The 12,027-nt window shown below is 41.8% G+C and overlaps 1 protein-coding gene across 2 annotated transcripts in view; it reads right to left on the bottom strand.

The window, feature by feature from the left end:
* Window positions 1–439: 439 nt before the first annotated feature.
* LOC141121939 (uncharacterized) overlaps window positions 440–12,027 on the bottom strand; it is a 68,717-nt gene continuing 57,129 nt past the window's right edge. For both annotated transcript variants that reach the window (XM_073611702.1, XM_073611703.1), the window contains exons 2-7: window positions 8,211–8,336; window positions 8,001–8,124; window positions 7,787–7,884; window positions 7,491–7,706; window positions 7,226–7,367; window positions 440–4,608 (exon numbers count right to left, since the gene is read on the bottom strand). In XM_073611702.1, the coding sequence (XP_073467803.1) occupies window positions 2,858–4,608; window positions 7,226–7,367; window positions 7,491–7,706; window positions 7,787–7,884; window positions 8,001–8,085 (2,292 nt within the window). In that variant the 5' untranslated portion in view covers window positions 8,086–8,124; window positions 8,211–8,336 and the 3' untranslated portion in view covers window positions 440–2,857. The remainder of the gene's footprint in view (window positions 4,609–7,225; window positions 7,368–7,490; window positions 7,707–7,786; window positions 7,885–8,000; window positions 8,125–8,210; window positions 8,337–12,027) is intronic.

Raw genomic sequence — 12,027 nt, 5'->3', positions numbered from 1 at the left:
AAAAATAATCTATTCTATGATAAGAATCATGTACGTTTGAATAATATGAATAATTCCTTTCCATTTGATGTTGAGCCCTCCATAAATCTACCAGTTGGTATTTTGCCAGCAACTCTTTAAATTGTTACTCCTATGAATATGGGTGTTAGTTGTATCTTTTTTGTATCCATAATAAAGTTAAACCCCCCCCCCATAATCACTATACCTTCCGCTTTTTCCACTGCACTCATCAGGGCTCTCCACCCTTTCCTGATTTGATCATAATTTGGCAGATATAAATTAACAATTGTAAAGGTTTTCCCATATAATGTTACTTTCAAAACCAAAGATCTGCCATCTTTACCCTTATGGATTTGCAATATTTGATGGGGTATATTCCTGTGGAATGCAATAGATACCCCTCTAGATTTAGAATAAGAAAACGTATCGTGGACCCAAGTGACATAATTCCTATTATTTATTTTCGGAATGTGATCTGAACGAAAATGTGTTTCTTGAAACAGAATAATATCTATTTTTTGTTTATTAAATTAATTTAAAATTTGATTTCTTTTAAAAGGCGAGTTAGGCCTCTTGTGTTGAAAGAACAGAATTTGACCCCACCCATAGAAAAATAAAAAATAAAAAATTTGTAACTCCTACCACTCAGCACTGAACACCTCCCACCATACACACTCAATCACACTCGACACTCAAACTACCCCAAATCTACTTGACATATAAAGTCTACCTTACTAAAAGTAAGTTCCCTATTTTGGGGGAAACCGAGACTGATGATCAAGATTTATCGCTCAAGCATTAGCCCCATGCTGCATTTTAAATGCTAATTTTTGCCTATCTTTCTATTTTTCTTAATCCTACTTTCATTACCTCCTTTTTACATTTTTCTTTTTTCCCTTTTGTCTTTTCTTTTTCCCTTCCCTTCCTTCCCCGTTTCCCTCCTCTTTTTCTCTTATCTTAAATCCCTTATCTTCTCTGATTTTCCCCTTCTTCCTCACTTCTTCACCAGCTAACCCTCTCCTCTCAACCTTTATTATTACCGTTTCTCTTATTACAATTTCTATTCCCTTTGTTCCATCACCCCCTCCCCGCCAATCCCACAGGGTTACCAAGAACGTCAGGGTCAGGGAAAAATGGAAGCGGGAGAGGAAAAGGGGGGGGGGGGACTGGGATAGGACTGGGGTTTACCTCACTAATAAACCATATGTGAACTTTCCTTGATTTCCCTATAATATGTCACAGAATAACCAACCATATTATTGCACAGTATAAAAAAAAAAAAGAAACGCAAATGTTCATACCATCCCAGTGTTTGATACATTATTACATCTTCAATATTATTGCTCTTTGATTCCAAATTTGCAGCCGGATATACTGGTTATCTAATATGTATACATTTTCCACCCTAAACAGATCCTACTTATTACCTACAAACAAACAAACAAACAAAAAAAAATATTCTTTCTCTTTCCCTTTTTTTTTTCTCCCTTCAACCACAAATATGCATACAATCCCAGTGTTTAATACATTGTTTCAACTTCAAAATAATGACTCTTTAATTCTAACATTGCAACCAATGTGTCCGTTATCTATTATATATAAATTAATCCACCATATTAAATAATAGAAAAAAAAAATTGTTATTTATACTTAGTCATACACAATTTCTTTGCCATTTGCGCAGGTTGGTGGTAGTTCCACTTATTTTTACTAATATAGTTTTGTTCACGATCAGGATATTGATCCATACAGACACTATAATAAGGGGGGACACGAATATAGTTCTGTTCACAATCAGAATATTGATCCATACAGACACTATACTAAGGGGGACACTAACATAGTTCTGTTCACGATCAGGATATTGACCCATACAGACACTATACTAAGGGGGGACACTAATATAGTTCTGTTCATGATCAGGATATTGATCCATACAGACACTATACTAAGGGGGGGGGACACCAATATAGTTCTCTTCATGATCAGGATATTGATCCATACAGACATTATACTAGCAATGGCGGTGATCAGGATATTGATCCATACAGACACTATACTAGTAATGGTGGTGATCAGGATCCCATAGCGTGAATGCGATAGTGTGCGGGCAATCTAATGCTAGCTAACCCTGGCGCTATCTGATGTAAGAAGTGACGCTAATACAGTGATTGGTGAAAAATACTGTACACTGACACTGTACTAATGGCACTGGTTGGGTGACAGGGGTGATCAAAGGGTGAATGAGGGCAATCAATGGGGTTAAATGTGCCAATCTAAGGTGTGTGGGTGTAAAGTGTGGCGATTATACTCACAGTGTGGTGTTCTCTTCTCTTCCTGAATCAAAAAGGACTTGGGAAGAGAAAAAAATCGCAAGATAGCTCCCCGTGTTTACAAAATAAAACACAGGTGTGATTTGTCATTGGCTGCAGGTGATCAGCAGGGTATGGGGAAAAATCATTGGCTTGGACCTGCTGACAAACTTGTCCTACAGCCAATGACAGTAGAGGTTTCTGGGTGTGCGTGTGCATTGGTGCAGACCCGGAAGAAAGCCATGACATAAAAGAACATTACCAGACCTGTGTGAGCCGCCCATCCATTGTATTTTTACAATACTTCATCCATGTCTGTGGTGATCTCTGATCTCCTTATGAACTGTTTCTTAAATGATGGAGATCAGCCACGGAGTATATCTGAGGTGTATATCAGGGTGTGCTTCTTCCCCACATGAGAGCTGTGATGTCCAGCAACATTCATATAGAAGACATTTCCCGTACTCGAGGCACTAATACACCTTGAGGGTTGTGTGGGATCCCTGGTGTACAGGAAGACAGGACTTTAGTGAGGAAAAATTCCCTCACTCAGGACAGGAATAAGGCTTCTCCCCTGTGTGAGATCTCTGATGTCTGTAAAGATTGAACTTCTGTGAAAAACATTTCCCACATTCAGGACAGGAATACGGCTTCTCCCCTGTGTGAGATCTCTGATGTCTGTAAAGATGGATTTTCTGTGAAAAACATTTCCCACACTCAGGGCAGGAATATGGCTTCTCCCCTGTGTGAGATCTCTGATGTGTGTAAAGATTGGACTTCACTGAAAAACATTTCCCGCACACAGGGCAGGAATACGGCTTCTCTCCTGTGTGAGATCTCTGATGTGTGTCAAGACTGGACTTCACTGAAAAACATTTCCCGCACTCAGGACAGGAATATGGCTTCTGCCCCGTGTGAGATCTCTTATGTGTGTCAAGATGCGACTTCACTGAAAAACATTTCCTGCACTCAGGACAGGAATACTTTTTCTCCCCCGTGTGAGATCTTTTATGTGCATAAAGATTGGACTTCTCTGAAAAACATTTCCCGCACTCAGGACAGGAATACGGCTTCTCCCCTGTGTGAGATCTCTGATGTGTGTGAAGACTGGACTTTTGTGAAAAACATTTCCTGCACTCAGGACAGGAATAAGGCTTCTCCCCCGTGTGAGATCTCTGATGTTTGTCAAGATTGGACTTCACTGAAAAACATTTCCCGCACACAGGACAGGAATACGGCTTCTCTCCCGTGTGAGATCTCTGATGTGTGTCAAGACTGGACTTCACTGAAAAGCATTTCCCGCACTCAGGACAGGAATACTTTTTCTCCCCCGTGTGAGATCTTTTATGTGGGTAAAGACTGGACTTATGTGAAAAACATTTCCCACACTCAGGACAGCAATACGGCTTCTCCCCTGTGTGAGATCTCTGATGTGTGTAAAGAGTGGACTTCTGTGAAAAACATTTTTCGCACTCAGGACAGGAATATGGCTTCTCCCCTGTGTGAGATCTCTGATGTGTGTAAAGATTGCACTTCTGTGAAAAACATTTCCCGCATTCAGGACAGGAATACGGCTTCTGCCCCATGTGAGATTTCTGATGTGTGTCAAGATTGGACTTCACTGAAAAACATTTCCCGCACTCAGGACAGGAATATGGCTTCTGCCCCATGTGAGATCTCTGATGTGTGTCAAGATTGGACTTCACTGAAAAACATTTCCCACACTCAGGACAGGAATACGGCTTCTCTCCTGTGTGAGATCTCTGATGTGTGTAAAGACTGGACTTCACTAAAAAACATTTCCCGCACTCAGGACAGGAATATGGCTTCTGCCCCATGTGAGATCTCTGATGTGTGTCAAGATTGGACTTAACTGAAAAACATTTCCCACACTCAGGACAGGAATATGGCTTCTCCCCTGTGTGAGATCTCTCATGTGTGCAAAGATAGGACTTTTGTGAAAAACATTTCCCACACTCAGGGCAGGAATATGGCTTCTCTCCTGTGTGAGATCTTATATGCATATGAAGATGGGATTTAAAACGGAAACACTTCCCGCACTCAGTACAGGGAAACCTCTTATCTGTTGGAAGGACAGCACCATCCCTCAAAGTCTGAGGTTCCTCAGGATGAGAGGAAAACGATGGTCCATCTACACTGTGTGGTGCCGGATGGACATTTGAGGTAGTCGGGTTTTCTCCTGGACTATACTGTGTGATGTCCTCATCTTCTACTTTACAGTCCGGAGACAAAGTGAGACAATCCTCTGAGGTTTTCCTCATCTCCCGTCCATCTACTAAAATAGAAATAAAAAGATTATTACTAGACATGAGCAGATTGGTTCCCCTAAACCAGAACTTCACCCACATCGGGCAGCTTTGTCTCTGAGGATCTTACAATTCCCCCCTCAAGGTAACTAGTAAATGGGTCCTCTGATCTCCTACCAGTTCATTTCTTTATTCATGGACCTTAGTCAGAGAGTGAAGAAACAATGAGAACTGTCTTTTATAGGAGTGACAGTGATGAGGGGGATTATAGGACGAGTGTCCCCACCCCCTCTATCACTCATTGCCATCTTCCCAACACAAGAAGTCCTGCACTTCCATAGTCTTTGATTTAGTCATGAATAACAGAGGGGCTGAGTCCCACCAGAGGTCAGAGAGTCAGGATGGGGGAGAACAACCAAGATGAAGACTGGACTGATCCTGAATACCACCATCATTGGGTTATTGACTCCTCCCTCATTATCACTTTCTGTTTAAGGGTCCAAAGTTTGAGGATGTTATCACATTATTATCAACATGTAAAAGTCTGTGCTCCAATCAAATCATCAGATATAAAATATCCAGCTGGTAGGAAATGGGTGCAAAAGAGGTCAGGACTATGTCATGTACAACTTATTGTATTAGATACAACAGATAGTACCTTTGTTGGGACATTTTTTGCCATCTAGATAAAGGAAGGCCCGTAGACGTGGTGTATCTGTATTTTGCAAAAGCATTTGACACAGTTCCTTATAAACATTTACTGTACAAAGTAAGGTCCGTTGGCATGGACCATAGGGTGAGTACATAGATTAAAAACTGGCTACAAGGGCGAGTTCAGAGGGTGGTGATAAATGGGGAGTACTCGAAATGGTCAAAGGTGGGTAGTGGGGTCCCCCAGGGTTCTGTGCTGGGACCAATCCTATTTAATTTGTTCATAAACGACCTGGAGGATGGGATAAACAGTTTAATCTCTGTATTTGTGGACAATAATAAGCTAAGCAGGGCAATAACTTCTCAGCAGGATGTGGAAACCTTGCAAGAAGATCTGAACAAATTAATGGGGTGGGCAACTACATGGAAAATGAGGCTCAATGTAGAAAAATGTAAAATAATGCATTTGGGTGGCAAAAATATGAATGCAATCTATACACTGGGGGGAGAACCTCTGGGGGAATCTAGGAAGGAAAAGGACCTGGGGGTCCTAGTAGATGATAGGCTCAGCAATGGCATGCAATGCCAAGCTGCTACTAACAAAGCAAACAGCATATTGGCATTAAAAAGGGGATTAATTCCAGAGATAAAATGATAATTTTCCCACTCTACAAGACTCTGGTCCGGCCGCACCTGGAGTATGCTGTCCAGTTCTGGGCACAGTTCTGGGCACCAGTCCTCAGGAAGGATGTACTGGAAATGGAGCGAGTATAAAGAAGGGCAACAAAGCTAATAAAGGGTCTGGAGGATATTAGTTATGAGGAAAGGTTGTGAACACTGAACTTATTCTCTCTGGAGAAGAGACGCTTGAGAGGGGATATAATTTCAATTTATAAATACCATACTGGTGACCCCACAATAGGGAGAAAACTTTTTTGTGGAAGGGAGTTTAACAAGACACGTGGCCGCTTAGAAGAAAAGAGGTTTAACCTTAAACTACGTAGAGGGTTCTTTACTGTAAGAGTGGTAAGGATGTGGAATTCCCTTCCACAGGCAGTGGTCTCAGCGGGGAGCATCGATAGTTTCAAGAAACTATTAGATAAGCACCTGAACGACAGCAACATACAGGGATATACAATGTACCGTAATACTGACATATAATCACACACATAGGTTGGACTTAATGGACTTGTGTCTTTTTTCAACCTCACCTACTATGTAAGATACGACTATATAGTATCAGAATGATGTAATGTACAACATAGAGTACATAATGCAGGGGTCAGGAGTATGTAATGTACAACATATAGTATATAATGAAGTGGTCAGGAGTATGTAATGTACAACATAGAGTATATAGTGCAGGGGTCAGGAGTATGTTATATACAACATATTGTATAAGATGCAACCGATAGCACTATATAGTATCAGAATTATGTAATGTACAACAGAGTATATAGTTCAGGGGTTGGGAGTATGTAATGTACACCATAGAGTATATAGTGCAGGGGTTAGGAGTATGTAATGTACAAGATAAATTATACAATGTAAGGGTCAAGACTCATAATATAGTGGAAGCTTAAATGTTTACATGAGACAAGTTGCAGAGGTCCCACACCGCTATCTCCCATCTACTGAGACTGCACTCAGTGACTTGGGTCTGAGACTATACAGACATATCCCTCCACCCGACACAGCCATCAAACAATAGAACAAGTAATTCTGGGAGAATTGTTCTGTCAGAGATCATGCTATACCTGGGCATGGGGCAGAAGACCCAAAGCACATGCCCAAGGTGCCTAGGTAGAGCAACATCTATAGTGAAAATCAACCTTTTGCTGCCAGCTGAACCCTAGAATTTCCATAAATGCAGTCTAGATCCATAAATTGTGTCTGCAGCACAGAGAAGGAAGATTATCACCCAGTCATTGCCCTACTCTGGACCAATCAGTGAGCAGTATGGGTGGAGGGAGGCATTTAGTGTTAATGACCCACCTGTACTGATGTCTGTAGGAGTGTCCTCCTCTATAAATGTTCCCGTTATTCCATCCTCCTCCATAGACTGCTGATCATCCCTCACATACCTCTCTTCTTCTTCTCCTTTAACCTCAAATTCTATATCGATTGGATCTCCACTCTAATTCAAGAAAATGAAAGTGAAAAGTATTCCGTAAACAATAGGATTTATTATTGTGACATCACATAAAAAGCCACACATCATCTCTAGGAGTCCATGTTCTAGATGCTCCATCCCACCAACCTTGTAATAGTGAGGGATGGTGTGATCTTCCTGTGTGGAATCCCGGGAATACAGAGGATGGGGACATCTCTCTGGTGGGTTCCTGGTATTTGGTGGCTCCAGCATATCCTTGTGTCCTTCTGAAAACTCCTCCATCACTTCATACTTCTCATCCTCCTGTTTATACTCTTCTTTACCATCAATATTATCATCCCTGAGGTTTCCACTCTGGATATACTGTATGTTATAAGAAAACATTCATTGTAAGAATCATGCTGTGTATAAATCAGAACAACTAATAATTGTCAATCATTTACCTGATGATGGTGAGGGATGGTGTGATCTTCCTGTGTGGAATCCCGGGAATACAGAGGACGGGGACATCTCTCTGGTGGGTTCCCATTACTGGATCCATCTGTAGGAAACACACACACTGACTGAATACATTGTTTCTATGTGTTTATCAGATGATGGGGGATCTAGGTGGAGCCTCCGTACTGCTCTCTCCTTTACAATAAAGTCTCCTCTTACCCGGTGATGTGAGGGGCGGCTGATTGTCCATCATGAGGTCCTTGTAGAGATCCTTGTGTCCTTCTAAATGCTCCCACTCCTCCATGGAGAAATAGACAGTGACATCCTGACATCTTATAGGAACCTGACACACACAATGATACAGTCACCATCCAGACACATCCCTTGTCTGTTACTGGATAATGTCCCAGAATTCCCAGCACCGCTTACCTCTACTCGATGATCTCTCTGGTGACTTCTAGAATCTTCTTTTTATTTCTCTGTTCTATCAGGGAGGATGGTGGAGGCAATGTGATGGTCATATGATCTCCAGACTTCACAGGAGGAAAACTAGATCTAAACACAAATAGCAAAATTCAATCAATATTCCCAGAATCCTCCTCACCTCACCATTCAGGTTTCCATTTTATTAAAGCCCCACTTCAGGCGGAGGTATAATTTACCCAGACAGGACCCAAACACTACATAGGTTAAAAGTTTGTTGCAGGCATTCTTATGTCATTACATACAATGCAGGACCAACAGTCCCACTTTGCAAGTGAGGATGCCAATTGTTTGCCCACATCATAGGAGCATCAGAAAAAAATCCAGATAGATGGACATTAGGAGGAGGAGGAGCTGTGAGGTCAGTGTGATGTCATAGGACATAATGACTCTGGATAGAGGGACATTTGGATGGGAAGATTTGAGGGGCCCTCTATATAAGGCTCACGTACAAAACCAAATCTTTGTTTCTGGGTGTGTCCTACCTCTCTTTAACTGAAGAATGAACTTCGACCTTTACCATACAGGAATCTGTGAAAGTAAGCTCTCATGTGATCAGGTGATGTGCGGAGGAATGGAGTGTAAATAGCAGACAATTTTCTCCAGAGCTCCCAATGGTGGGGATGGATTTTGCTGTGTGCTGGTGCCAAGTTTCCCCCCCCAGGATCACTGCAGGTGTGGAGAAAAGCTGTGTAAGAGGATATGGAGGAGAGATGAGGAGGAGATCCAGGAATCAGGATAAAGGTCAGGACAAGCAACAGACGAGCGCATCCAAGAGATGAAGCCGGGGTCACTACACAGAAAATCAATTCAAGGAAACAACAGGCAGGACGAGGAATAGCAAGAAGGAGCTCAGAGACAAATGAGAATATTGCTCAGCCAATGGGAGATTATCTCAGCATGACTTACATAATGAAGGAGATGAGGGGGAGGGGAGGAAGTCACTTAAGGCGGGGCTTGACAAATTTGCTTTCAATCTAGGAGCCAGCTAAGAAAGTTTGGAGAGTTTTTAATGCAAGTGTGGGTTATCGGCGCAGGGCAAGTAATGTGTGAGGTGCAGAACACAGGACTTGGGGTGCAAGGTGCAGGACATGTTGTGCGGTGTGCGGAATGCAGGACATGTGGTGTAGGGTGCAGAATGCAGGACATGGGGTGCAGGGTACCAGAGAAGGGTGTAGGTCAGTACAGGACATGAGATGCAGATGAAGGGTACAGTGTGCAGAATGCAGGACATAGTTACATAGTAGGTAAGGTTGAATAAAGACAATAGTCCATCCAGTCCGACCTGTGTAGGTGCACGTGTGTCAGTGTCAATAATCATTTCCCATATCCCTGTATGTTGTGTTCTTTAAGATGCACGTCCAAGAGTCTCTTAAACATATCAATACTCCCCGCAGCCACCACCACTTGTGGAAGAGAGTTCACATTCTTACCGCCCTGACAGTGAAAAAGCCCCCTACGCAGCTTAAGGTTAACCGATTCTCCTCCAATCTCATTGTGTGTCCCCGTGTCCTCCCAAAACCCCTGAGATTGAATAGCTTTTTTCTTATACTGGGATCACCACTGAGATAATTGTAAATAGCCATCATATCTCCAGCGTGAATAAATTTAGCGCTTGTAGTCGCTCCTCATATTTGAGGTCCTCCAGCCTGCTAATTTATTTTGTTGCCCTTCTTTGGACTCTCTCCGGCTCCAGCACATCCCTTCTGAGGACTGGTGACCAAAACTGGATGGAATACTCCAGATGTGGCCTGACCAGAGTTTTATAAAGTGGTAGAATTTTAGTTTTATCTCTGGCGAAAATGATCAGTTACACTTACCGATAACAGTGTTTCTGGGAAGTCTTCCAGGACAGCACCCTGAGAGATGACTGGTCCCACCTCATAAGAAACACAATCAAAGAAGATGTCAAAAACCCCCACCCCTCCCTATGCTCCTCAGTTGTGAAAAGGTATTGACCCACACCAGTGCACGAGAGTGAGAACCACCCCTAATAAGAAAAAATACAAACTAGCAGCCAGCACAGCTATAGACAAAAAGCAGTAGTGTAAATATGAAAAAAGTGCAGTGCTAATATTGCAAAACATATAAACGTGTAATATTATACATATAAACCTCTAGTAATAACTCAAACAATATTATAATATGAGTCCACCGGAGAAAAGCGAAGTGAAATGTCACTGTGCTAATGTAGTGACTACACCGCAAAGTCCAAAGCATAAAAATAAGATGAAAAATCCAAATATATATGTGATCCAGCAAACATATGTAGAAATCCAACCACCGATGTGACCCCTAAGCTGGGAAGATAGCCAGAAACCCCACCACCGTAGATAAGGGGAGGCTTACCAGATCGCAGTGACTTAGGAAGGCGTATACCACCCAGGTCTAAAAGGCTTGTTAGGTTCACTGAACCCAGTGGAGACAGCTGGTCCTGGATCCACGTCAGTTGATCAACATCAAAACTTAAATTGGGTAAGGAATATGGGAACATCATGATGATGTTTTGGGCTATCTTCCCAGCATAGGGATCACACAGGGGTTTGGATTTCTACATGTTTGCTGGATCACATATATATTTGGATTTTTCATCTTATTTTTATGCTTTGGACTTTGTTTGCGGTGTAGTCACTACACTAGCACAGTGACATTTCACTTCACTTTTCCTCCGGTGGACTCATATTATAATATTGTTTGAGTTATTACTAATTAGAGGTGTATATGTATAATATTACACATTTATTTGTTTTGCAATATTAGCGCTTCCCTTTTTTCATATTTAGAACCACCCCAAATGTTCATACAACACCAACACACAAAAACCGGGTGGGAAGTAGGCCTGCCGCCCTGGAAGACTTCCCAGAAACACCGTTACCGGTAAGTGTAATTGGTCATTATCTCAAGTCGTCTTCCAGGACGGCACCCTGAGACAATAGCAAGTAGCTCAGGCATACCTTAGGGCGGAACAACAGCCTGTAGAACCTTTCTACCGAATGCCAAATCCTGAGGTGACAGCAGTTCCACCCTGTAGTGCCTCAGGAAAGTGTTTTGGCTTGTTCACGTAGCTGCTCTGCAGATCTGTTCTACCGATGCTCCAGCCCTTTCTGCATAAGAGGTCGCCAGAGACTGTGTAGAGTGTGCCTTAAGAATCACAGAGCTATGTAAAAAGTGCGCTTACAATCTGTATACACAAGTGATAAATGAAAAGATAAATTAATAAACTTGCATGAATCAAGATTAAATGAAGTAAAAATTACACATGCCTGAAACAAAAAAGAAAAAAATACATACAAGTGAAATAAAATGAAAATGTATCTAATCATAGATGATATGATATGTGAAATATATAATGATATACCAAACACTCATATGGGAAGCACAAATGTGAAATGTCAACCAATACAAATCAATCAAAAATGAGTGTGACAAAAAAAATAACTAAAAAAGTGAATAAAAAATATGAAAATATATAAATTGTGACTACAGTCCATAAAGTGAAAAAAATGAAAGAAAAAGTTCATCAGCATGAGGAAACACCATCCACCTTACATCAGACCATCATCCGTATGGTTGAGGAAGAAGAGAGAGGGATAAATAGATGTGACTCCACTTGTGGTGAATCCGGAAAGGAAATACAAAAGATGGACCCTTACCCTCGATGGTGGACCCCCTATTAGCGAGGTCTAACGAGCACGCAGATTTCGCCCTCTGCAGGGACCATGTAAAGATAGCATCCGCAACAGCTGATACATCCAGCGTCTCC

Source organism: Aquarana catesbeiana, unplaced genomic scaffold (assembly GCF_042186555.1).
Source record: "Aquarana catesbeiana isolate 2022-GZ unplaced genomic scaffold, ASM4218655v1 unanchor235, whole genome shotgun sequence".
In the NCBI taxonomy this organism is placed as follows: Eukaryota; Metazoa; Chordata; class Amphibia; order Anura; family Ranidae; genus Aquarana; species Aquarana catesbeiana.
Note: the sequence above shows the minus strand (reverse complement) of the source record. Positions and strands in the feature narration are given on the sequence as shown.